This window comes from Pholcus phalangioides, unplaced genomic scaffold, assembly GCF_987345545.1.
Source record: "Pholcus phalangioides strain wild (caught in Gottingen) unplaced genomic scaffold, Ppha-v1.0 ptg000039l_1, whole genome shotgun sequence".
NCBI classification, from domain to species: domain Eukaryota; kingdom Metazoa; phylum Arthropoda; class Arachnida; order Araneae; family Pholcidae; genus Pholcus; species Pholcus phalangioides.
Window position 1 is genome coordinate 18,442,292 of NW_028301625.1, and position 26,581 is coordinate 18,468,872.

Consider the following 26,581-nt stretch of genomic DNA (forward strand, 5'->3'; position numbering starts at 1 on the left):
ACGAAATTTTGCTGACAAGGGGGGGAGGGGGTCAAAAATGGCTAAAATTTGCTTATGTAATACTTGAATGACCCCATATTGCTATCCACAACCCATCTTAAAATCAATTTAAGCAGGAAAAACTTCAAAACGGGAAAAAATTTTCACATTCAAAGAAGGAAAAAAAAAATGAAATAACACAAAATTTGATGAGAGAATTTGTCCCATCTACATTCTAGTGGATTTTTCATTCATGCTATGCTATGAATGACAGAATACAAAATGTACTCAAACTTTTTTTAACTAGTACAAATTTGATGTACATACCTAGGTTTGTATAATATGTTCCAACAAATTTTAAGAAATTTACTTAATGATTAAAAACCATAAAATTAAATTTTTAACATTTTAAATTATTAAATTAAAAAATTACTTAAATTACTGAATTAAATAAATTATTTAAATTATTAAATTAACTAAATTATTTTAATTGTTAGGGGCCGTTCAAGTATTACGTCATCATCGATGGGGGGGGGGTTCTGACTTGCTGACTTTTGATGACAAGGGGGGGAAGGGGGTTTCGATAATGCTTACGTCATCAACCACCATTTATGAAAATATGAGTTAGGATTCAGAGGGGCAGAGCTGATGACGAAATTTTGCTGACAAGAGGGGGAGGGAGGGGGTCAAAAATGGCTAAAAATTTGCTTACGTAATACTTGAACGGCCCCTTATACGTGGAGGGAGGGCAATCCACCCCCCCAACGTCAATGGCAGAGCCTACTGATGTATACATGATGTACATCAATTGTCATCTGCTGCACCTCTAAGACCTTCAAGTCTATCTGCACCTATGACTGGACTGGGAAGGGTGGGTGGGTCTACTCTTTTACAGGCGGAGGGGGCTCCAAAATAATACTGCCCTTGGGTGAGGGAGAAAATAAATCAGTTTTGAAATTGTTCGGTTTTTGAGAGAAAAATTTGTAAATATATATTTTTCTTTTTTTTTACACACAACATACACCCCTGCAAAAAAAAACATTTACTACTTTACCCAGAAACAATATAATTTTGCCCCCCCCCCCCGTAATTTTTAACAGAAAAAGACTATGCGGTCTTCCCCGGTAAATTTCCCATGAACCTTGTAAGCACCAACGTGGCGACTTCTTTCCGCGAAAAACCAATCGCCGTTTTGCGGCGGTCAATTCAAGATGGCTGACAAAGGGCACATAAAATTACAAAAAAATATATAATTTATAACATGAATCAACCAAATATGCGGCAATATGCAAAAATCGATAGAAAAATATATTCGGGAAATACGGAAAATTAGGATAAAATGAACACAAAAATCGAATCAACGACATACGGGATTTATAAATGCGGTTGATAGAGTTTATGGATGCTGCTGTCAGGGCTACCTATTTTAGCGCGAAAAAAAGTCGCCACGTTAGCTCTGACTCCTCCCGTAATTTTCAACGAACAAAAACAGTGAATTCGCCTCCACCCGGGGCACCCGATTTACCATGGCCGTAATACGATATTCTAATTTTCATCTGATTTGGATAAACTAAACGTTGAATCCGAAGGTTTTTAACAACTGGCTGTTGCGAAGATATATTTTGGAAAGAGAGAAAATTCAACTGTCCCTGCGGGGAATCTAACCCACGTCCTTTCACTTTCCGGGTGAACGCACTAGACTACAGAGTCAACGAATCTCTCAATCTTTCCTTGGAGCTCGTGTACACTGAAAAGGACCGTACATGGACGGCCAGACCAGACTCAGGCCAAGCTCACAACTGCTGACGCTACCACGAGAGGGCGACTTATGGAAGGATGACGTCACTCTCCGCTACCACACGAAGGTTTTTAACAACTGGCTGTTGCGAAGATATATTTTGGAAAGAGAAAATTCAACCGGAAAGTGAAAGGACGTGGGTTCGATTCCCAGCAGGGGCAGTTGAATTTTCTCTCTTTCCAAAATATATCTTCGCAACAGCCAGTTGTTAAAAACCTTCGTATGGTAGCATAGAGTGACGTCATCCTTCCATAAACGTTGAATTGCAGGATTCTGTGATCTTTTCATAAATAGTTCTCCTTTCGATCATATCTGGGACTACGGTTTCTTGCTGAGATTTAAATCCAGTTAGAAAAATAGAACAAATTTTATTTCTAGATAGATCGCGATTTTCAGTCGGATGATATTTTTTTTATTGTAAGTAAATTCAAAATACTTGCGAGCTTCTTTAACGTTGGCCAGCTACAATAATATTCTCCAAAGCATACTAATAATACGCTTAATACGTATTAATAGTATGCATCTCTAATATGCGCGCTTTGGTATTCTCCAGCTGCGCGTAAGTTAGTTTCTGCACGGGCTTTCTTTATAAACTCGCTAAATGTAAATGAGCCTTTAAATCGTCATCTCAAATATTAAAAAAAATTAATAAAAGTAACGATAGAACAAACAACAAATGTAACTTGCTCGATGCTCCAAGAAAGGAATTCGGCCCTTAGGACTAAAACTTTTCAAAACAAATAAAATAAAGGATCAATTTTAAAATAAGATGAAAATGAAAGAGCGAGTGGGGAAATAAGAAAGAATGGTAGTAGGGGGGGGGGAATTTTTTGTTGTAAGTACGCCTTTTACGCTATTTTTTTCCGACGGGCTTTTCCATAAAATGACTCTTTAACCAAGGAGCTTTCTTTCCAAGCGCCTTGAAATCAAGTTATGCTGACGTCACACGGTATGCTCCCGGGTAAGACACCTTCATTAAGGAGTTCTACTACCGGGAAGATAAAGACGCCTTCATATATATATATATATATATATATATATATATATATATATATATATAGGGGTTCCTTGTACGATCGTAGTTCAATGAAGGAAGGGAGAAAATTAGCGACCTTGAACCGGTAAAGTTCCTCCTTGAAGAAAAGAAAAACACAGACAGCCGAAAAGCGCGCGAGACCGAGGTTTTTTTGCTGAAAAAAGTGGAAAAGTGACCTGGGCTCGAAAATAGGTAATAAAAGTGACCAGCTTCTAAAAAAGTGACTTTTAGAGAAAAAAGTGACCCGTGCCGAGCCCTGCATATGTCGCACAAAGTGTTGCCGCAGGGTGTTGCTGTTAGAACCCCATATCATGTTGTGAGCAATGAACTGAGAAGAAAAAATGGTGGAGGTAATTTATCAATCAGATCTTCAAGACCTCTCTGTAAGATGGTATAATTTGGTGGCAAATAAATAGAACAGATGGTAATTCTTATAGGACTGTAGAGATTTCGACTGTGACGACCTGTAGGTTGTGAACAGCGTTAAAACGTGTGACAACAAATGATGTGGAACCAGCAGAGCAATACTGCAGCAGGCTCTACTCCCGTCATCATAATCAATACGAAACAGGGAATGCCGCCTGATTTTCCATGTCTCTGAAGGCTTCGTAAAAGTTTCCTGGAGTGCCATGCAAACAGGATGATAGTGATTGATCAAATCCTTGAGATCTTCATAATTGGATTTAAGACCAAAAATGTTCCATTGAATTGTATTGGGTATAAATTGAAATTTTAAATGGAAGTCAAAGGTTCAAGGTCTTTAAATTTATTCCTGTCAATTTTCGGTGAGCAGTACTGGATTCTGGAGGATTGTCCAGTTCCATGTTACTAATCAATGTGTCCCCAATTAGTGACACATTTTTAATTGTGGGATATTTCAGTGCGGCTTTTCTTGAATATTCAGACTTGAATTGTTTCTTTTTAGATTTATTTCCAGAACTGATTTTTGGTTTAGTACTGGTAGATATTTTGAATATGTTTGCTGTTGTTTTTTCCGCTTCTTCTTTGAAGATAGTGGACACCCCTCCGTAATCCAGCAGAGCAACAGCAGCCACAACCATTACATGGTTGGTTAGATGTTTGAATTGATGCATCAGCTGTGAGTTTGATCTGAGTTGCTAAGAATACTTTAGTAAAATTTTTAGTCTTACTAGCTGATGATGGACTTGTAACCATATTAGAGTATGATGTACCAATTATTGGAGCTTGGTAAGAGATTATATGATGGCGTGCTTCGATATACGAGATGCTATTGAGGACCTTGACCTTCTGGACATTTTTTATCAAATGCAAGGTGGTCGCCACCGCAATTGACGTACTTGAATGGTGAATTAGTGCAGTTGTCTAAAATGTGGTTCTTCTCACTGCACTTTGTGCAGGTTAGTTGACCACGGCATATCATTCGCGAGCGACAGAATTTTTGGCAGTTGAAGCCATGCCCCCCCCCCCCACATGGTAGTGTCGAGCACCCGGCCAGGATTTTTTGTGTGCCCTTCGAAAAAATTGTGCCCCCCCCCCCCCCTGAGAAAAGATTATGGTGTATTTTTTCAGTAAAAAACCCTTTTTGGGAAGAAAAAAATGTTGAATGCCCCTCTATGAGAAAATCCTGCATATGCTACAGCATTTGTATATGCAGCAAAACATTGCTACAACGATAATCGAAAATACATCCACAATGATATTTTTTCAAATCTTGTTTGGAATTGCCTAGTTTAATGTTAAACTCTTGGTATAACAACATCCTCTGCTATGATAAACCCCTCTATAAAGATATTTTTAGGAGATTTTTCAAATTGCTACAACAATATTTCTTATATTTTGTTCAAAATCATTTTGAATTTAATTTTAACTTTGCACTTGTTCTCGTTCTTCTGAAGGCATCTAATAAGATCAATATTTTGTACTAAATGGTCACTGAAAGCTTGATTTAAATTTGTTAGCTTGAGTCAAAGCTATTTATATTGCTACATTCTGTGTAAGACACAAAAGCGCTATGCGGTAAACTTTTTTACAGGGGCAATGAATCTAAGTGAATTTTATAAATAAACTAATAAATTACAATTTTTTGTGAAGAATAAATACATAAAAGCACATTTTCTGATGATATTAACATCGATATAAAAAAAAATTACAACAATAGCATAAATTTGATCACATGTAAGGATAATATTGCCTCTTTAATCCCTCTACCACAATATTTTTTCTTGGTCCCTAGAATATTGTTATATCGAAGTTTCACTGAAAAAAACGAGGGTTAAACTAAATAATAAAATATAATTTTGTGTGTGTAATAAATATTATTACATTTCGATATGATTGTGATTTGTATATAATTTTTTGTGATACAATAGAGCTTCCCCATGGGCCAGTTAAGAGAACAAATTGGTTAAGCGATATGGTTTTCCCATAGAAACTTTTAATCACCATAGGGGTACACAGGATTTTCACGGTGGGGGGGGGAGTTGATTTTTTTCCCTGTAAAATATCCCTATAATCTCTGCACTGAACCCACCAGAGCCGAGCCGACAAGAGGGTCTCTTGTCCCGGACCAGAGGGTGTGCAAAATTCACCTTTTATAACCTCTTCTTCAAAATTACAGGGGGGGGGGTGTCAAAATATGTGCTTACCTCAGCTGATCAAGCATTTAGTTTGTCGCCCTGATGTTTGGTGTTCCATGTCAAAGTCTCTCGATTAACGATAATACCTCTAATATAGAATTTTCCTTCGTCAGCAGAATATCGTTATAGAGATTTCACTGCAGTTTTATTATGCATAATACTAGCTATAATACCCGGTGCTGCCCGTGTTTTCTTCATTTATTAGGATTGAAAAAGTGATAAACCATTATAAAGGAATAAACTATAATACTGGCAGGATTAAAGAAGTGGCAAACTATCGTAAAGGCATATGCGCATCTAGCATGCATTGCTAGGGAACCACAGTAACCAAAGTAAACATTCCAAAAGTGATTGTTGAGGCCCAGAAACCATTGTTGCCTGGCAGTTTTTCGTCCATTTTGGGCATTTGCCCTTCTCTGACAAACTTTTAAAGTAGCCTATCATTCAATCTGGTCCCTGTTTGGTATATATCAAAAATTTGGTGACGAACGATCTAAAATTGTGGATTTGTATAGACAACATGCACAGAGAAAATCAATTTTATATATATAGATATACACAGTATCAAATTTATTCTTAGTTTCTCGCAGATAAGATATCCACCACATCTCTATAGTTTTGTTTCACCAAGCAAGCGAGTATACTCATGCTACACCAAATGAAACTACTGTAGAGTCTCTACATAACGAACCACTTTGAAACATGTTTTACACAAAACAAAATTTCTACACAAACGTTTAACTTTCCTTTAATTTAAAACATCACACAAAGATTATTCTTCTAAGGCAGGGGTTCTCAAACTGTGTCCCACAGCACACTGGTGCGCCACGGAGCGATGACCCTGACAAAGGTTTTCGAAAATATTCTTTGTTAAACAGCTCAGCTCTTTGGAATTGGCAGAGCTTGCGGATAAGCACTGAATAGGGGAAAAGTTTGAGATAATTTGCTCTAACGTGAAGTTTCTATGCAATGCTTTTTTTGATAAAATGAAGAGATTCCATTATGCCAGGTGATTCACTACAGGCATCCAAAAATAAATGAATTTAGTAAATTAAAGTGTTAATGAAAGTAATAATATTGAATACCTATTTTCATTGGCCTGCAAAATTGAACTGAAATAATTCAAATATATTTATGTTTACTCTATCTATTCAACTAAGCAACTTGACAATTCTGTTACAGTCGTTTAAATGGTGTTCAAGAGGCTGAGTCAAAAAGTTGTATAAATGTGCAAGTCGAAGTCGAATAGCTGAGACTTTTTAAAAAATTATTTCCCCCCCGCCTCTATACATACAATATGTTGTAAAATTTGACGTGTTTCATTGCATTCCAATTCTGTTTTAAAAAAATATCATTTCATACTCGAGAAGAAATTAAATCACATTTCAAATCACTTAAATAAATAAAATTTAGCATAACATTACCTTTGGGACCTGACACACATTAGGTACAAAATTGCAACAAAATCTTCGACTTGGGAAAATTTCCCCATCTTGGACTCTCATTTTTTTTTTTTGGCAGTAGATGATTTTCAACTAGGATCTTGCTCTTTGGTTTTGTTTTTCTGCTTTATAACTGTTTTCAAAGTTGAAACGAGGATATTAAACTGGTTTGCAAGATATACTTTCGTTATCAATTTAAAATTCTTGTTGAATTATTCCAAAATTTCCAGGTTTTTTTAGAAAGAGAGTTTTTTGTTTTTTCAACATTACGAACGGCGGATTGGACACAGTCAGCAAACAGTGCAGTCTTAAAGCGTGAGCCCACTCGAGCATGGCCCGGGGCCTCTAGAGAAGAGGGCCTCACAAAAATGGGAACTAATTGAAATTTTCAAGAATTTTCCAGTTAGGGCCTCAGACAAATCAATTGGTCTGGGGGCCCCATGTTGCTCCTAAGATGGCCCTGTCAGCAGGCAAAGCACCACATCAAAAGAAAATTCTACAGGAAATGATCGAAAAAACTTACTGTACATGTGTACCGCATCTCTCTATTTTTGACAGACCTGTACCCTCCACACAAATGCTTACAATAGATTTTCTTACCCTCTCAGGATAACGCTGAAAACACATTGGGAGAAAAAACTCTGAAAGGACATATGGCCATCAAAACAATTGAAACCAATTTCTTCTGGACTCGCCACATCTGCATATTCTCAGAAACAAGCAATAAACAAATCACAAGTGTCCACTCTAAATGGTCATCAGCCATCTCACTGGCAATTTTCGTATGGGGCAAGTTTTGATAACATTTACTGTATAAGAATTCCAAACATAAGTAGAAAAAGTTATACAGAGACAAAGAAGATAATTAAAGTACAGTATTAATTTATAACACGAATTATTACAATGAAATATACCACCTTTTTAATAGAGCTGGCAAGAACTTTACAAGCTTGACAAGGTGGTAAGGTTTCTTGTTTTTCGGTAGGTAATTTCAAGTCAGCATTCAATTTTTGCATAGCTTCAACAACCAGCAACTGACTTGGGTAAAGATGTGCAAAGCATATAAAGATCTTTAGAAGGCTAATACTCATTGTCATAAAACTGAAAAAAAGTAAAAAAAAATTAAGTGCATAATTCATTAGTAGCTGGAGAGAACTTTCTAATATAATTGTGATAAAACCCCTATTACTGAATTTGTTGCAAACTTCAAGAATCACTATTTAACCCTAAAAACAGCACAGCAAAAATCACAGAACCTCCTTTAAAATGTCACATCCTTTTTAATGAAGTAGGCTTTCTTCCGATTTTCAGCAGGAACAAACTAATGGGTATAAGGAAAATTTTTACATAGAGAAATAAACTTTAAAAAATATCTGGACTTGCCAATGCTAAAATAAAAAGCATTTATGGAGGCGAGCTATCTCGTCATTGCCACTTAAAGGGTTAAAACAGTTTTCCACCTTTTTAAACCTGTGGATTGGTGAAAATAGGAGAAATACTCTATCAAGCAACTAACAAGACAGACAAAAATTAATAAACACAGAATTTCATATACTAAATTGAATGTTATATAAGATTAAAATTTTTTCTTGCAAAACACCTAATGGCATATGAGTTAATTCACTGGCAGAAGAGTCTTGGAAGTTATTGCCCTGCATATGGATTTTATGGAGTGACCATATATGACGTATATTTTACAGGATACATTTTATTTCTGATTATCACTTTTGAAATATATATTTTTTTTCTAAATTTATGAAATCCGTTCGATTAAAAGTTATTCAATGGCATTAATATCAAACAAGGTGTTTATATTGAAAAGGGAACATTTCCACATTTTTTAAAACACACTTTTTAACGGTTTCTGAATCTTTGGGATGAGCTCTGCCGGATTATGCAACAGGGTTTACTCGAAAGGGAATATTTTTAGTCGAAATTACAATGGAAAGTGAGTCTATTCTACCAAAAGGGAACATTCACCCTGCTAATTCACTTCAATATTTTACATTCAAACGGGAACATAAATTATTGGCATTATCATGTCCTATTGGCAATTTACTGTACTGTATTGATATAACCCATGGGTTGTTGTAGAATAAGATGACGAGATATCTATTTGCATCCCAAATGAAAAGGGCTGTATACAAAATTTTCCAATATCAAAGAGGAGAGTTTTTTCTTGCAGGGTACATGCCAGAAATTACGGTACTTCTGCAACTATCTACCGGCATTCAAATACAGCATATATAGGATATAAATTTGCTTCATTCCTACAAGATTGAAAATGCATATTTTTTTTTATCAAAAGACTGGAACGGCCGTTCAAACTGTTAATTTTCTGAGATCATTGGAGGAAAAAGAAAACTGAATGTGTATAAAAACTCTACCTTGAATATCCACAGTTTTTTCATCTAGCCACTATGAGGTTGTCACCGTTTCGAATCGCAAAAATCAGGGGTGTACGCAGAATCAGTCTTTCGAGGGAAACAAAGATTTCTTCCACCAAAACTTTGGGACATTAACAGCGCTTGACAAATCCTAGCGCCATGTAGATCAGAAAGTTGACATCTTGGTGCTTAATTTTTTTATATGTATGATAACTGAATTGAAGTGAGGTGGCACAAAATTATCAGAAATTATGCCGGTGTGTCTGCTAGCATGGAAATGAGTCCCTTGAGTGCCATAAAAGACATTGAATACCACCACCAAAACAAAAGCTTGGTATCATGACTTTTTGCTGGCACCTAAATTTTTTTTTCACAATTTGTCAAGTCCTGGTCACTAATACTCAAAAAGGGAATTAAAAATTAACAGTTATATATAGTTAAGGTGAATGTATAATGAATGTGTTTAATGTGAATGTATTTTTTTTCAATATTTTAATTTTTTGCAAAAATATTTAAAAATATTTTTAATTTTTTTATCTGGGGATGGTGATGATGGAGGGGTCATGTGGTTCCCTCCTGTCCCTTCTCGTATTTTGCTTTGGGAATAATTGGGTTTAGAACCCGTGATTATACAGTACTAATTGATTAAATAAAATTTTCTAAGGTTTTCCAAGGCTAAGATTCCATAAGCAGGGTTACGTCAAATTGGACGATTATTTTTTGTCACCAACTGATTACCTTGGAGCATTTACCCCTTCTTTTGCTTACAAGTGATTGGCAAGAAATTCGGATACTCTCTATTTCCCGAATCTGTGATAAATATGGTAATCCTAACCTAACCACACGTTAGAGAAAGAAAAAGGAAAAAAATAGAGAGATAAGGGAGAAAAAAAAACAAATGAAAGAGTAAAACAGTATAATAGATAAGTTGATAAGAATGTAGGTACAAAGCAGATTTCTCTTTTCACCTTCACCCTACCTATTCACTTTCACTCTTATGAGAAAGATACATCATGTGGAAAAAAGAATCACTATCAAGATATATGTAAAAAAAAACCAAGAGGAAAAAAATAATTATTGGGTTGCGACAAAGTTTCATGATGATGAGAGAGGAAAGAAAACAGAACTTGTTTGAAGTTATTTCACTCGTGTTTGGACATAATATGTCCTTGATTGCAAAGTGGTTAATTGACCCATTTTCATTGACAACATTTTTCAAGCACAGATACAATCCTTTTTCATCATTCAAATTTATTGAGCAACGGGCAGAAGCCCTTTTCATCATCATACATCCTTTTATTAGTGAATTTTTCAAATTTTTAATGGATAAGCATTCTTCAGTCAGACAAAAAAGCAGTTTAAAAAATAACTGATGGAAAATCAGCATATGAGAGTACTTTGAACCAAATACCAGAGCATGTCATCTCATTATTAGATGAATTTTTCTCACTTAGATTTGATAAGAGCTCATAAACTATAGTTATATTTTACTGGATTAAGGAATTGTGTGCAAAGATTAAAAGATGCTGGACATGCATTAAAACCCTTATATATCAGTTTTTAATTGACACACAAGAATTTTCAGGAATAGTTCAAATTACTTATAGGTGGCATGAGAAATATTTTCTGTTTGATAAAGTTGCTAAAAAGCTAATATTGGAAGAAAATAGATTGTTACAAGCTAACAAAGACACAAATAATTTTGAGAATAGTATAGATTAGTGGTTCTCAACCAGGGACCATATGGCCCCCTACTGGTACTGGGATACTTCAAGGGGGCCACAGAAGAAAATGGAGAAAGGGGACATGACAGGTGGTTTGGAAGGCTGCAGAGAGCTGAGAAAAATTAAGGTGTGAAGAAATAAAGCTTTTATATTAGTGACTATACACTTACAGAATCCAACAAAACCACCCATAAAACCAGGGCCGTCTTAGGGCATGGACCCACCCGGGCCTCACTGACTACATTTTGCAACAAGTTCCCTAAGGATGGGGTTTTTCACAGACCCCCTTCTCTATATTAAATTTATAGTGTGAAAAACAAAAAATAATGAAAACCATATCAGGCCCCGGGTTGCAGCTCTGTCAGTCCCACTCTGGTGAGGGGTCATGCCCAGAGGCCTCATGTCCATAAGTGACCCCACCTTATGATATTTTATATAGTACAATTAATTTTGAAAATAAGTAGGAAATATATAGGCTGTTTATTTCCAGCTAAGTATGGGACTACCATAGCATCACTTTGCCTGATGGGGGCCATGATGTTGAGACTGTCCTGATGATAGAACGCGGACTAGCGGGAAGATCAATAAATTCTAGGCCAGTGGTCTGGAGGCCAATTTTCTATGCAAAATTTTCGTTCAGTATAAATTCACTGAAAAAATCATTTCAATACGTATAAAGGATCTTGCTTCTAGATGAGAGTTGAAGATTCTGGGTAAGACAGGGGAGCCACGAGAAAAAAATATGGTTCAAAGGGGGCCACGAGCAAAAAAAGGCTAAGAAACACTGGTATAGATGGTGCATATGAAGCCAGTGTTAAACACAATAAAGGTCATCTAAATGCTAAAGCTAAGGTAAAGAAAAGATAAATGATTGATCAAAAGAAAAATGAACAATTTAAGAAGTGCTTTTTTTTTGTCAAAAGCATGTTTTTGACAGAAAAGATGGCATGATATTTACAAAAGAAATTATAGCTTCTTGCCGAAAATGTGTCATTAGCATAGCTTTGACCAGCGATTGCAACAAGAAATTTGGCTGTCGTTGGATTGCCGGAATAGGAACATGAAGCCCACACATGTAATGGGTCGGTGAATCCTGCGACCACTTTCTTCATTTATTCCAGAATTCTTCCTTGCAATGTTCTAGTTTGCAAAAAAAGAATTGCCCGCTTTTCTCTTTTGTTGGGCACCTTGATGCTGAAGATGTTTGGCAAACAAAAAACTTTAGGTGGCCAAGGGGCAAAAACCTTGGCAAAATTTGAAATTGCCAAATTTGACATAACCCTGATTACAGAATCTTAGTCTTTTCCAACTTTGAGTTAGATATCCCTTTAAAGAAGCTCTGTTGCCACTACGATTACACAGACATACAACAAAAATATGTGTACATTAAGTTTCAAAATCAACACATTAGCAATTTGGAAGATGGATGGCAACACCTACTATTGGATACAAAACATGATGGACACAAGCACACTTTTAAATTTAACCAACACAATAATGCTCTGACATAGCTCCCATATTCATGTGTGGAAATATGTGGCAGTTAAAAAGGGTAGATCAGAGTTGCTGATCATCCAGGAGAGAAAATCATTCCCCCCAAGGAAATCGCTTTGCAAGAATTTATATAAATAGACGTCAGAATCATTTGCTTTAAATTTAATCAGAAGGTAATATTTAAAGAGCTATGGTTTTCCAAAATAAAAAAAAAAATCAATCTGATGAGAATTTATACATTGATTTATAAGTAAATATTTTAATGTGCTTAAGTTAGATTTTTTGAGGGGGTTCCAGACTTTATGGGGGCAGATGGGGAGTTATGACCATTAAAATGAACAAACTGTTTATGATGTTTTAGAAAAGAGCACAGGTGTCGGAAGAATGATTGAAGTGATTAAAATTTTCAATGAGATGAATAAAATGAACCACGAGTATCATATTAATACATCATCAATCAATTGCTTCAACAAGGGGACACCAATATTGATCTGTAAGGGACAATTCTAGGTTGTGGTGTCACAGGGAGTTTTTTCTTTAATAGGCTAATAGGGTTATCAATAAATGGAATAGCTTACCTCTTGGGGTTATGAATTCTAACACGATTGATACATTTAAAAAGAAATATGAGAAATATATTGGGATAAATCGAGCAGCTATCCATACTTAGATAAGACAACCATAATTTTTTTATGGGCAATATATTTATATTGAATTATTGGTTTTTATTGCTCTTATTGGTTGCTGTATTTTTGATATAGTTTCTTTAGATATATATTCAACATCCATATTTTTTATGGGTATCTTTTTTCAGCCACCTAGTTGGACATTTTTGGTTGTGGCCTTTGTATTTATATTTTTTGTATCAATTTGCATGAGAGGTATAATTGTTAGGATTGTTTTTCATGCAAATTGAAGAACTCAACAGTAACTGGATCAGACAATGCGATACGCAATCACACACACAGTTGTATATATACATATATGAATTGTTTGGTATATCCTACAGTATTAGTGTCAGCTTAATGTTGGCATTGATTTTGTTCACAAATTGTTTTGTATGGTCTTGTGGACTTTAATATCTCTGACTTCAAGTAAAGGCCAATATGCTTTCGTTAAATAAACCAGTTAATTTACCAATCACTATTTTTGCATTGTTTTTGTCTGTACTTGCTTATAACTACACTTTGCTAACACCCCCTCTACCCTAGTGAGCTCTTCTGTTAAGATTAACCTGGGGTTACCTTCCATTTTTTTTACTTTCAAATTTATTTCAAATAATTACAAAAAAAATAAAATATTCATATACAAGCACAAAACAACTAAGGAGACATTATTCCCATACTGGTTGTTACAATCAAAATGTCTGTGTATGTTAAGATTATACAATAAGTTAGAATTCTTGGCAAATAGATAGAAAAATTATAATTAATGAAACAAAAGTGAAAATACGTATTATAAAGATAAGTGAGAATTCAACAAAAGAAAATGAGAGAAAGGAAAGAGAAATGTAGTCCTAATTGAATTTAGTATAACAATAGGTGGTGGCATGATATATACACAATTGGTGTGAATAATAAACATGTATCGGGGTTGAAGGTGCTGTGACGCTTATGCGATATGAAAACACGAATCAACAAATGCAGAATGCAATAATGTACATCCCTGCCAAAGCAATGCATTTGTAATTGTCTAAATTTTTCTGAACAAAAAGTTGGATACGTTATTTGACAGCATTTTTCCCTCTTTTTCTATTTAATTCATACATTGAGTTGATAAAGCAGAGGGGAAAAAAAATAAAAGTTACGTATAAGAGAAAAATAGAGTCTGAGGATGAAATGTGATGAAAAGTGGATCTCTGGATGTCTGGAATTTGGAAAAGATGGAATTTGAGATTTTTCTTTAAACTCGAGAATGTAATTGCCTCTTTAATCTCAATGGGAAAAGGGTGTTATAAAATTTCGGAACGAGAAAGCTGAAATGTTTTTTGAGTATAGTTTTGTGAACTAAAAGGTAGTGAATAAGTGGAACTAAGGCGAACGGATGTGCGGAATGAGTTTGAGGATAAAGTGAATTGATTCTTCTTAATTATCATTACTGATCTATAAAAATATAAGTAACGTAGAGGTAGGATCTGGAGTTGATGGAAGAGTTCGTTTGATGGAGTGTTATAATCAGATGTCAATATACTGATAATTTTTTTTTGTAGAGACAAAAAATAGGAGTAACATTAGGTACACAATCGCTTTCCCAGACTGATAGACCATACAGTAAATGAGAATGAAACATTGAGTAGAGTAGTAGGTTAGTAGAAAGGTTTTATTCACGATAAATTTGAGATAAAACTTGTATAACATGAAATGCAATTTAGCTTGTAAATGGTTAATATGAGAAAGCCATTTTAAATTCTGGTCAACATGAATACCAAGGTATTTTATCGTAGTTGTTTGTTCAAGATGTTGAGTTACATGAATTACAATTAAAACAATTTGGTTTAATGGCAATTAAACAATTATGTTATGTTCAAGAGGTGGAATATTACGTAAAGAGAAATTAATAAATTTACTTTTAGAAACGTTTAACTCGAGATTATTATTAATAAACCAGTTTTGAATTATAATTAGATCACTATTAATTGTTGTGGTAATATAAGTGGTTGATAATCTGTTTCAGAGTAGAGAATGACAGTATTGTCTGCAAATATAATGATTTTACCACTTATTTTAAGATCATATGTGTCATTAATAAAAATAATGAATAATAACAGGCCTAATACAGATCCTTGTGGGACTCCCCGATAATATTCATAAAACTACTGAGATTAGCATTATATTTTACGCTTTGAGTTCTGTTAGTAAGATATGAATGGAGAATGTTAAAACCGTTGCCACTGATACCACAAGAATGCAATTTGGACAGAACTCTGATCGACACTATCAAATGCTTTTCCAATATCTAAGAAAATGCCTATAGTTTTTCGAGATAAATCAATATTTTTGTACACATATTCAGTAAAGTTTAAAAATGCAGATTCAGTGTTTCTTTTTGGCAGAAATCCATTCTAATTGGAGGAAAAGAATTCACTGTGGTTTAAGAAAGAATAAATCCTAGTTTTGAGAATCATCTCAAAAACTTTAGAGGTGGAGGGTAAAATGGAAATAGGTCTATAGTTGTTCAAATCATTAGAATTTACATTTTTCTAAATAGGAATAACTATTGTTGATTTCAGAGATTCAGGAAATTCCCCCTTTTTCAATACAATTATTAGAGTTGCAAAAATTTTAATATTGATAGGAAAACTTGAGAATATTTTTAGTTATGCCATCAAAACAGTTAGCAGAATTTGGAAGTGATTTAATTATTTTTGATATTTCATACCGATCAGTAGGAATCAAAGATAGATTTGTCCTTAGTGTGTATATATTGTTTAAAATGATCATTTTGTGCGTGCCTGTTTATGTTATGAAATATTCATGAAATGGGTATTAAAAGTATTAGCTAGTAAATGGGAATTTGTTTCTGAGGGTATTATTTAATTTTTGTTCTCTGATCCAAGTATTTTATTAATGAATTTCCAGCGTTTAGCTGATGTATTGCAGTTAGAAAATTTAGCATTGTAAAAAATTTTTTGTTAATTTTATTTGACTTTTGAGAAATGTTGCATTTTTTATAAGCTTGTTGAATTGATAAATCATATAGATACTTCCTAGATTTCAACTAAAGTTTTTGTTTAATTTTGGTCAAATTGACCAATGCAAGTAATCCAAGGCTTATGATTTTTATTTTCTATATGAAGGTATTGTGTATTAATTAGTCTTGAATTTAAAAGATAAATTGAACAAAATTTAGCCCTGGGGTGTTTTTTGCAAGTGCATAACTAATTTTGAAGATATGAAATTCCGGCGAGATATATTTTTTAAATAATTTATTTATTATCATTAGCAGGTCTAGAATTAGAAAAAAAAACTTTAACTTACAAGAGATTGAATAGTGATCAGTTAGAGTAGTTGTGAATATAGCTGAGGAAATTTCATCAATTTTAATTGAGCAGCGAATAAAAATGTGATCAATACACGAATATGAGTGTGGCCTTGTAACATTGGAAATTAAAGGAGTGAAGCCGTGACTAGAGAGCATATCCAAATAATCAGTATGTAGTATTTAAGTACCGTATGTAGTACTTAAGATGTCAATGTTAATATCTATCAAAACTACATCTGTGTTTAATATTTTTTGAAATCGAATCGAGTTCAATACATTGATTAAGAGCAAAGTGAGTTTCAAGGTTTGTTCTTGGACTATAATCGATTCACCAGTGAGCATTGAAAAACCATCAAGTTCTAAAAATTTAAGAGCTTTGTGTGTGTAAAAAAAAATCCCCCCTCCCGAAGTTGTTGTACTTTCTACAACGCGTGAATAAATTATAGTCACAGTTAATGTATAAAGATTAATTTCATCCTCATAGACTGAAACCACTGATAACACCAAAATATGAATATATTTCAATGATTGATTCAATAAAACAAGGAGTTGGTCAAAATTCATCCTAACACTTCGTATGTTAAAATGAATATATTTATTAAGAAAAATTTGTCATCAGAATCATCATAAATAAGCAAAAAATTATTAAATTCCTCCAGGTTGCTGATATCATGATATTTCAAATTAGAGCACATTCCAAAGAAATTTAAATTCATAAAAATAACTATCAAACAGCACTCGGAAGGAAATTCGACGATTCAAATTCAAAGAGTATAGATGTAGCAAAATATGGCAGAAGTGAGAGGGCGATTTCGGAAACTTTAAAGTTTTTGAAGAAATTAATATATTAATTGTGTTGCATTTAAGATGTAAACAGCAATTATATAAGCAGTTAAACAATATATCTATAATTTCATCAGCGATGTTTTAGACAAAGAAACGTGAACAAATCGGAATGCAACCAGAGTGTACATTCTTATACTAGGGCTTTTATACACGTTAATTAATGCAATTTAAACATCAAGATGACAAATTTTATGCACCCTAGAGTCCTCAGATTGTCTCAAAAATATAATTTTCCATTTCTCATCCAACAAAACTTAAAATCATTTTGTTTAAAATTTCTTTGCAACATAGAATACCTGTTTGACAAATGGTGCCAAGTGCTCGTTGAAATAAATTGTGTTAGGTTTGAGTCGATCATTTATTTCAGGTGCAATAAATTTTAGATTTACGGGCGATGTTAGAGAAGATGTCACTGAATTTATTTTTTGGTCTTGAACTGCATGATGATAGGCTTGATCTTATTTTTTCTTGATGTTGTAACACGAATTATGTTAACGTTGGGTTCTAAGCCAATAATATCAAGTTTTTGCAGGATCGTTAACTTGACCGGAACTAATTTCCGGAAGACCGGTAATTTCAATGTTTGAACGTCTCGAGTATTGTTGGAGATCGGCAATATCAATTTGAAGGTTTTTCATTTGAGATTTTAAAGCGCGTTCTCCACTTCTAGTGATGACATTTGGTTGTTGTGATCTTGTATTTCCGATAGCTGATTTTCAACTATTGCTTTCAGTGAGGTTAGTTCCTGGGATTGAGTTGTAAATTGATGTGTCATGAGACGGATGGAGTGCCTGAATGTGTTTTTCGAAGACGAAGGAGATACACGAAATGAGTAGCAGATTCTTATGACAGAGGACACCCCGTTTCACTCACAGTATCACAGATGTTCAGCTTACAGGTTGGAATCGGTTCGATGACAATTTCTTCATCGAAAGGGTTAATAGTAGATGACTCAATTTGCGTTTCGGGTTTACGGATATCAACCTCTGGCATACTGGTTGAAGTGTTGCTTTGTTCATTAGATACACATTTTTTAACACACACCCAGTTGGCTTTATGGCTTTTGGCAATTTTTCAAAAAAATTTTTCATTATAACCAGAGCAATAGAAGTGATAACACACCTCATATTTAACACAATTTTTTCCATCCTCCACTATGATGTTTTCTTTACACTGAACGCATGAACCTGATGTTGGACCCATGTTTTCCGTAAACAGACAGTTAATGCACCTATTACATTTACTAAATTTAATTCACTTTATTGTTAAAAGGTTTTGTTGAAATTTTGAAATAAAAATTAGCTTGAAAGAAAAATGTTTAAATAAACAAGATGTCACAGCGAGAAAGCTCAGCAGCCTCCTCCTCCTGTTGCCACCGGAAAAAATATTTTAGAGAATATATATTAAAAAGAAATTTAGGAATAAACAAACATGGACGAGGGAACTCTTAATGCTATATAGATTCCTTAATAATTTTTGCGATGGCATTTTTAATTCGGTTGTTGTATTTTAGTAATATATGACATCCACACTTGTTATGGGAATCTTTCTCAGCCACCTCGTTGGGCATTTTGCCTTGTATTTGTATAAATACCCTCCATTAAAAAGCACCTTAAAAATACTGATCTGTATATTAAAAGTAGAGTTTATTTTTGTTGGTATAGTAGCTGTTTATTGTAAGCATATGTAAGTGAAATTAGTAAAGGTGCGAGCACATGCATCCTTTTTAAATTTTGTAATCTGGTAACCCTAGTTTTAAAGCATGGCCCAGGTGCCTAGGGTGCAAGGGAGACATCTTAATAACTAGGATCTTGTGCTATAATTGTGAAAAGTACAGGAATTAATAGGTTTATATTTCCAACTTACACAGAGGGGGGTCCTCTCGGAATATTGCTTTGCTCCCCATGTTGCTGTTGAGACATCCTTGGGTAACCCTTTCCGAATGCAAGGTATTAGCTGTTGCTAAATGAATAATGGTATTCTTCAGATGAATGTTGAGGTTTGTTTCTTCCAAAGCTGCTTTTGGACTGTCTTATTCATACCAGCGTATGAAGTATGTAATAGAGTACACAAGATCTTGTTTATAATAGCATCTGTCCAGCTTGGAGACAACTTGGTTTCTCATTTTTGGCAAAGTTAAACAGTGACTTATCACAATGTGTAGACATGTGTGGAAAAAAATACATATAAAGACATGCTAATGACAAGATTTATGTTTTGCAGGGCAATTTTTTTAATAGAAAAAAAAGTTCTGGAAAAACCTGAAAATGAGGATAAAAAGAGAAATTTCAAAAACATAGGCCTGTTCATATGGTAATATGCCTTAAGTGATTCAGTGGTTAACTAAATTTTGAGTTGTCAAGTGCTCTAAACTCTGTCCCAACATAAGTAATGAAATGATAAATACTCATTTGATAACACTAGACCAGTGTTTCCCAAAGTGGGCGATCAGACTCTTCAAGGGGGCGATACCAGCTTCAGACACGATTGGGGGTCTATGAGTGGCCATAAGGGGGCGATGGGAGGATGAGAGGAAAAAATAAGTTTTTGACAACTCTGACCCTTTTTCAAGGGAGCCTTCGTAAATATCCTTGTCCTATGGGCAAAAAAAAAACAACTAAGAATATTACACACAGGATATAGTTGTATTTATTTCATCTGTTAAGGGAACAGAGCTAAAGTGTTTCTCCCCCACCCCCTTTTGAATATGCGCTGTTCCAGATGCATTTGTTAACTGTAATTGATCGATAAAGCCTATTGTTACAGATTTCAACACCATCTGGAAATAGTCCAGCAACCCCCTGGGACTGGTTTTGTTAATGACTAAGTCATTATTGGAGCCATGCCCCCCCCCCCCCACAAAGATGAGGTTGGTTCTTGTTTCAGGGCCCGAGACGATTCTCATCATTTTTTTCACGTTATAAATTCACTACAGCAGCGGACCGTCAAAGAGCCTAGCCACAGGGCCCTGTGGCAGGATGTGTAGGGGCCATGATTTTAACATCACTGTTCATTCACCTACGGCAATGGTATTTTTGTATATATTGAGTAATATTGAATTTTTGTGTTAAAAGGTCATATCGAAAGTGTTTTTGACACAATGGATGGTTCAAACATAGAGATAGATTTCAGCCACTTCGTTGGGAAATTTCCCTGTTGTGGCCTTTGAGTTTGTATTTGTGCTTTCGATGGTGTCTGAAAAGAAATGAAACTAATGCAGAAGAAGATGTTTATTGAATCCACACTGTAAGTGCAATTTTTTTTTTCTTCAAAATTTTGATGTTAACTAAATCCCTTTATAATGACCAATTTTCTTGACTTAAGTAAGACACTTGGGCGGTACTATCCATTCAGGCTTATTAAGAACACTATCTGTATCTGCACTGATTATGACAATATAAGGATAAAAGTGAAACTTTGGTACTATCTCCGAAAATAAGCATCACTTCTCCTCCGAATATTCCGAGGAATATATGGATAGGGGGGATACACACTTCTTCAGCATCGGATGCATTTCTCCTCACAATAGCATCAGTTTAATAAAAAAAATATTTTTTTAATTGAAAATTTTTTACAGTGATTTATGTAGTGTTTTTCTTTGAAAGAAAACTATGCATTTTCGCATGACCTTGCAAGATTGATTTAACTGAATTTGAAATCGACTCATTAAATATAACATTGGCGTATGCAAGAGGGGGGGGGTTGGGGTTCGAACCCCATGTTTGAGCCAAGATTATAGTGTTATTTTGCAGGAAAAAAAGTAAACCAACCCCCCACCACCTCAGAAGGAAAAAAAAAATCTGAACCCCTCCCCCTTGAGAAACTTCTGTGTACGCCTATGTAGTAGTATATATTAATAGTATTACTCACAATAATATAATTACATTATAATATATTATCAATCATATCTCTTTCAAAGAATTTTCGACTGTTTTTTTACGTTTAATTAACATATTTTCATCTGAATTTTTTTTCTTTCAATGTTTGAGGTGAAAGTCGAAATTCGCGATGATCTAACGAGATTTCTGATATGTTCATAAAACAATGGTAAATATCCAATGAGATTCATTCAGAATTGTACGTAAAAGAAAATAATACATGATTGAAAATTAAATAATCATGAAAATAAGCAATGATTTTTCTCCCGTTGATGCTTACCAGTTTTAATCAAGAGAGAAGTGAGAGTCCTGAGTGTTTGTGTGTGAAATTGTGCAAAATTACATTTTTTTTTCAAATTTGGACCTAAATAATATCGCAGTAATACTGCTGATTTGAAAGATAGATTACAGACAGCCGGAGCCAAACCTAGACACGAGGAGGTCTGGGCAAGGCAGGAATTAGGGTCTCTCTGACTTGAGTTTAAATATTTTGGCTATCTCGGAATAATACCTGGATAATGTTTCGGATAGAGAATGTTCAAAATTAAACACCAGACATCTTTTGTTTAATTTGTTCATTATCTTGTGACATTGCTCGGCAAAAAACTCTATTTTCTCTTGTGGAATCGTTCACACCCGAAATAACATAACAGAAAAAAAATATATATAAGGCAATATAATAAGAAAATATTCTCGTGTTCGAATTAGTTTCAAAATTTTATTTAAAACAACAACAAATGTCTCACAAGCAGCTTGATTGATAATTTCAAAAACTAATTTATTTTAACGATTGAATTTTGATTTTTTTTCACAAGCTTTATTATTGAACATTTCGAGTTCAAATCCTTTATTAGTGTCACTGCTAACTAAAAAAAATGAATTATTATGTACCACATTACATTAAATGACCGATTTTGCTTATAAGTGATCCCGGGGCAGGTTCGAAAACAGTTGTATTCATACTTTGAAGACTTCACCTATAGTGTGTCGCTTTAGGAACACACTCATGGCTTTTTCCTCCTAATTTGCCTTTATCGTTGGTTCCTTCTTTGATTTATCAGGGAAAGGATTATTACTATTGTAAATTGTAAACGTATTTAATAGCAAACGTACAAGATTGGTAAAAATCCACTCGACAATTTAAAAAAAAAATCACAGTCCAAAGACAAAACTGAAATAATCTTTGCCAGTATTTTAGTGATTAAGAAAAACAAAAAAAGACAACAATGAAATAGCTGGGACTCTTGTCCCATCATGGTCGATCTCTGATAAGGGGAAAAGTCATAAAGCAGCAGACTGCCATGTAAATTTGATTGCCGACCCATGCTTCAGAAAGTGTAAACACGATTGCGTATCTAGTGCGTTACAGCAACACTAATTCTAATTGGACATTACCTAATAATAAATTAATCGGAACTCAACTCATCTCAATCCCTTACTCTGTACTCCATGTCAAAATAGAACACTCAAGTCCAACATGCGTTGGTGAGAATAATTTTCGTGTAAAATAAAATTTCCGGATATGCGATTTCATAGGAGTAAACACATGTTAAATCCAATTTAAATTGTTCCAGGAATGTGTGAGGTGCAGTTGACAATAGGGGGGGGGGGCAGGAGGGTGATTAAAAGAATATTTTTTTGTATAACGTGATCATTTCGAAACGATTTTTATAATCTGTAATGAAATATATAATATGTACTGAATAATAAAAACAATTTTCAGTATTTTTTTTTTCAATCTCCAACAATAACAATTATCACATTTACAAGAAAAATTGACAGAAATAGTATTGAAAAATTGACAGAAATAGTTTCAAAAAAGGACCTGAAGTACAAATTTGAAGATGGCTATTAATTGTTCTGGTTGCAAAAGCAAATACTGTACCTGGAATTAATGGGATATGCAGTGGAACCTCCCATAACAGACACTCCCCGTTAGTGGACAGCCCCGGTTACCGAACACTTTTTGAATCACGTCAACGGAATTCCAGATATGCGACTGATTATTTTACTATCCATTAACAGACACTCCTCGCTAACGGAGAAAATTTTTGATCCCATGAGTGTCCGTTATTGAGAGGTTCTAATGTAGCTAAAAATTTCAGGTGCGAGACAACGCAGTCACAAATATTTCAACAAAAATCGAAAGCACCTACAGATATTCAGTTGTGAGGATTTGAGAATGCTGCTTAGTGAAACTATAAGCGACAATCACACACACACACACACATCACACTTAGAAAATATCTCTATTAATAATAAAATTATTTTTATTAAAACTAAGTGACAATTGTCGTTATGTGTTTTTGAAAAAATAGTAATTTTATTAATAATATAATTATTTTTTGTGCCATGCGAATATTACTTTGATTGCAATCAATGTAAATGTGTGCATCTGTTTAATTTTTTTTTGTTTAGCTGTAATGTTTGGAACTTAACTGTAATTATTTTTGAATTTTTAACACTTTTTTATACTACCCTGTTGCAGGAAAACATATCGATGCAAAAAAATCGAAAATTTGTCACTGCATCTTTAAATTTTTTTGTGTGGATTTTTAGTCACTTCTAGGGGGGCGATGAGAAATTTTGTTTTTGAAAAGGGGGCGATGGGCTGAATAAGTTTGGGAAATACTGCACTAGACCATGCCCACTGGTGCATGCGCATCATACCTACTTAAACAAAAAATATATCAGATTCTCTCTCTATTCTACTTAATCACTCAACTAAACCCGTGTAAATGGCTCTTAATGTCTGCATGCATTTTAAAGTACTTCACAACTTAAAATTTAGTTAACTACTAAATCACTTGCTGCGTGTAAACAGGCCTTATGAGGAAGTTATAAGTGACATCAAATTTGAGGACACGTCCTCATTTATGAGGATGTTTGTTAACCCTACATCCACCTAATGGATCACAGTTGTAGCCGGAATCTTCAGCTTTTGCTTTTTTACTCTGCATCTGGGAACAGTATACCTACTTTAAGAATCACCCTATATAAAAAACAAATAGCATCAGAGAGAAAATACAGCAACCAAAGTTAAAATATGGTAAAACATTCTTCAACATTAAGAATTCCCAACATTGGGAATATTTTATGCCCTTCAAAAAAATATAATCAAATGAGTATATTTGTCTCAGTTCCTTTTTTTTTTATTTTGTGCAAATTTTTTAATTTGGTTTACATTGATTACTATCAGGGTTGTCTGGGTTAAACCACGTTGGTTTTAACCTAGTCATTTTTCAAAAAAAAAAAAAATCACATAGAAGTGGCCAAAATGTAATTTTTTTATCTTGAAAAATATATTGATTCATTATAAGCCAAATTTTTTCATTCTTACCGCATTTTATATTTTTGGGATACATTCAGATAGTATATCTTTAAAAGGTGTAAGATGGTATAAGTGGGTTTTTACAAAAATCTCATAAAAGTGGCCTGAATATATATTTTTGTCATATAATGTACCTTAGTTACTTGAAGTTATATACTGTACTAAAATTTTTCATTCCTACATTTTCTAACTTTGAGCTACATTCTGATGCTATATCTTAAGCAAATTCATGAATGAAGATTGCATCACACATCCAAATATGTGCGTGATGGATCTCGCAGGTTTTTTTCCTTCACAAAGAACCAGTAACAGTAATGACTCCAATATCATGCTAAGGGCAAGTGGTATTATAATCCAAAAAGACACCAGCTGCCTTTAAAAGACAAAGACCTGTGTACTAGTAGTTACACACATTACCTCACACAGATATTTTCATTTTCTTCCCATAAGAAGCAGCACATCTCGTACTGTATATCATCATTAGGCTTAATATTGAATTGTTTTTAATACTTTCACCACTACCCCCAGTTAATTAAGGTTCTATTGTACAGTAGTAAGTGATTTGTGATAAATAAATCAGCTATATATGAAAAGTGATTATAATTACAGTTCTGATTCCAAAGCATTGTAAAATAATGACTAGTCAGAATGACTTGAAAATTTACATATACTCCTTATGCAATGGAATTTTCTTTGGTGAAAGAAAAATACTTTAAAATGTACAAATAGACGATGCTGTACTTGGCCAGCGGTATAATCTATTTTGTGAACCACATCATTTCAGCACTTCAACAACATTAGTGTGTGGATAGCAGGGCTGGCCAGATGCCATAGTGTCTAGAAAATCTGTTTTGGCACCTAATTTTATATGCATCATTGTTAAAATAAAGTGTAAGTATGACACAAATTTTTCGGTTACATAACAATGTATCTTCCAACATGGTAATGGATCACGAAGTCCCGGAAAAGTAAAAAAAAAACTTACTATTTTTCTTGGAAGAAAAACATGCTTTTTGCTCTTAACAAATTTGGCTGGCACCTAAATTTTTTTTTTTTTTGATTTGTCCAGCCCTGGTGGATAGAACAAAGGGATAAATAACTTCTTGATAACTTATCAAGATGCACATTGCAACACCAGCAAAGCAGCTGCTGAAGAACCATTTTGACAATAACAGGATGACATGACACCTGGCTGCCACTTTCCCTGAACACTACTATAGCCCTTGCAACTTTTAGCTTTGGGGATGCCCAAAAATGTTTTGTGCAGTGGTCAGATAGCAAACTTTGGTAAATTGAAAGCACATCCACATCGTTACCATGACATACTCTAATCTGTTATTGAACAAGCATTTTTGCACTTCTACCTCACAGCCAAAACACAGTGGGCAACATATTTAACATTTCTTGTGTAAGTTTAAAAAATACCTCCGGATCGTCTGTTGCTGATCTTTTTTCCACTTCCTGATGTGAGCTGTGTACATCACTTTCGTTCACAGGTCGGCGTGCCCCCCACACTCAAAGTGGGCTTACTCCATACTACCTGCTGCTGCCACCGGGAACATTGTTCTCTCCCAAACATGGGGCGTTTAACGGACTCTATATAACCAACTTTCTACAGTGCATCGCAGGATGTGTGATTGACGTACTTTCTATTCACACGATGTTAAAACCTGTCTTAGTATTCCAACAGGTTAGTCTCATTTTTATATATGTTACACCCAGGGTTGGGTTAAAACCATCAAAAACCTAAATGAATGCCTTTTGATAATGTTTTGAACACAATAGGTGTACAACATGATGAAAAACTTACTTTTTGGCATATTACAATGTTTTATTTTTAAACATTAATTTATTACAATAATTAAAACAAAATATTATAATTTGCAATTTTGAATTTTTCAACATAAGAGTCTAGAACATATAAAATATAATTTTATGGTTTATTTTTTAAGCTACTCATTACCTGTGTTCAATTTGCTAAGTGGAATAGAGCTGCTTATTCAAAATATGTATAATAGGGCATCAGGGTTAGGTTTTTGACCCCAGAAACTAACTCTGTATTAAAAC

At 34.2% G+C, this 26,581-nt stretch overlaps 1 protein-coding gene across 6 annotated transcripts in view; it reads right to left on the reverse strand.

The window, feature by feature from the left end:
- The window catches only part of Creld (Cysteine rich with EGF like domains), a 164,188-nt gene that overhangs the window by 131,750 nt on the left and 5,857 nt on the right, over positions 1 to 26,581 (reverse strand). For 3 of the 6 annotated variants that reach the window (XM_089254047.1, XM_089254046.1, XM_089254045.1), the window contains exon 2: positions 7,791 to 7,974. In XM_089254047.1, the coding sequence (XP_089110173.1) occupies positions 7,791 to 7,970 (180 nt within the window). In that variant the 5' untranslated portion in view covers positions 7,971 to 7,974. Of the gene's footprint in view, positions 1 to 7,790; positions 7,975 to 19,171; positions 20,151 to 26,581 lie in introns of those variants that run through there. The other 3 variants (XM_089254044.1, XM_089254048.1, XM_089254049.1) reach the window with 3 other exon arrangements.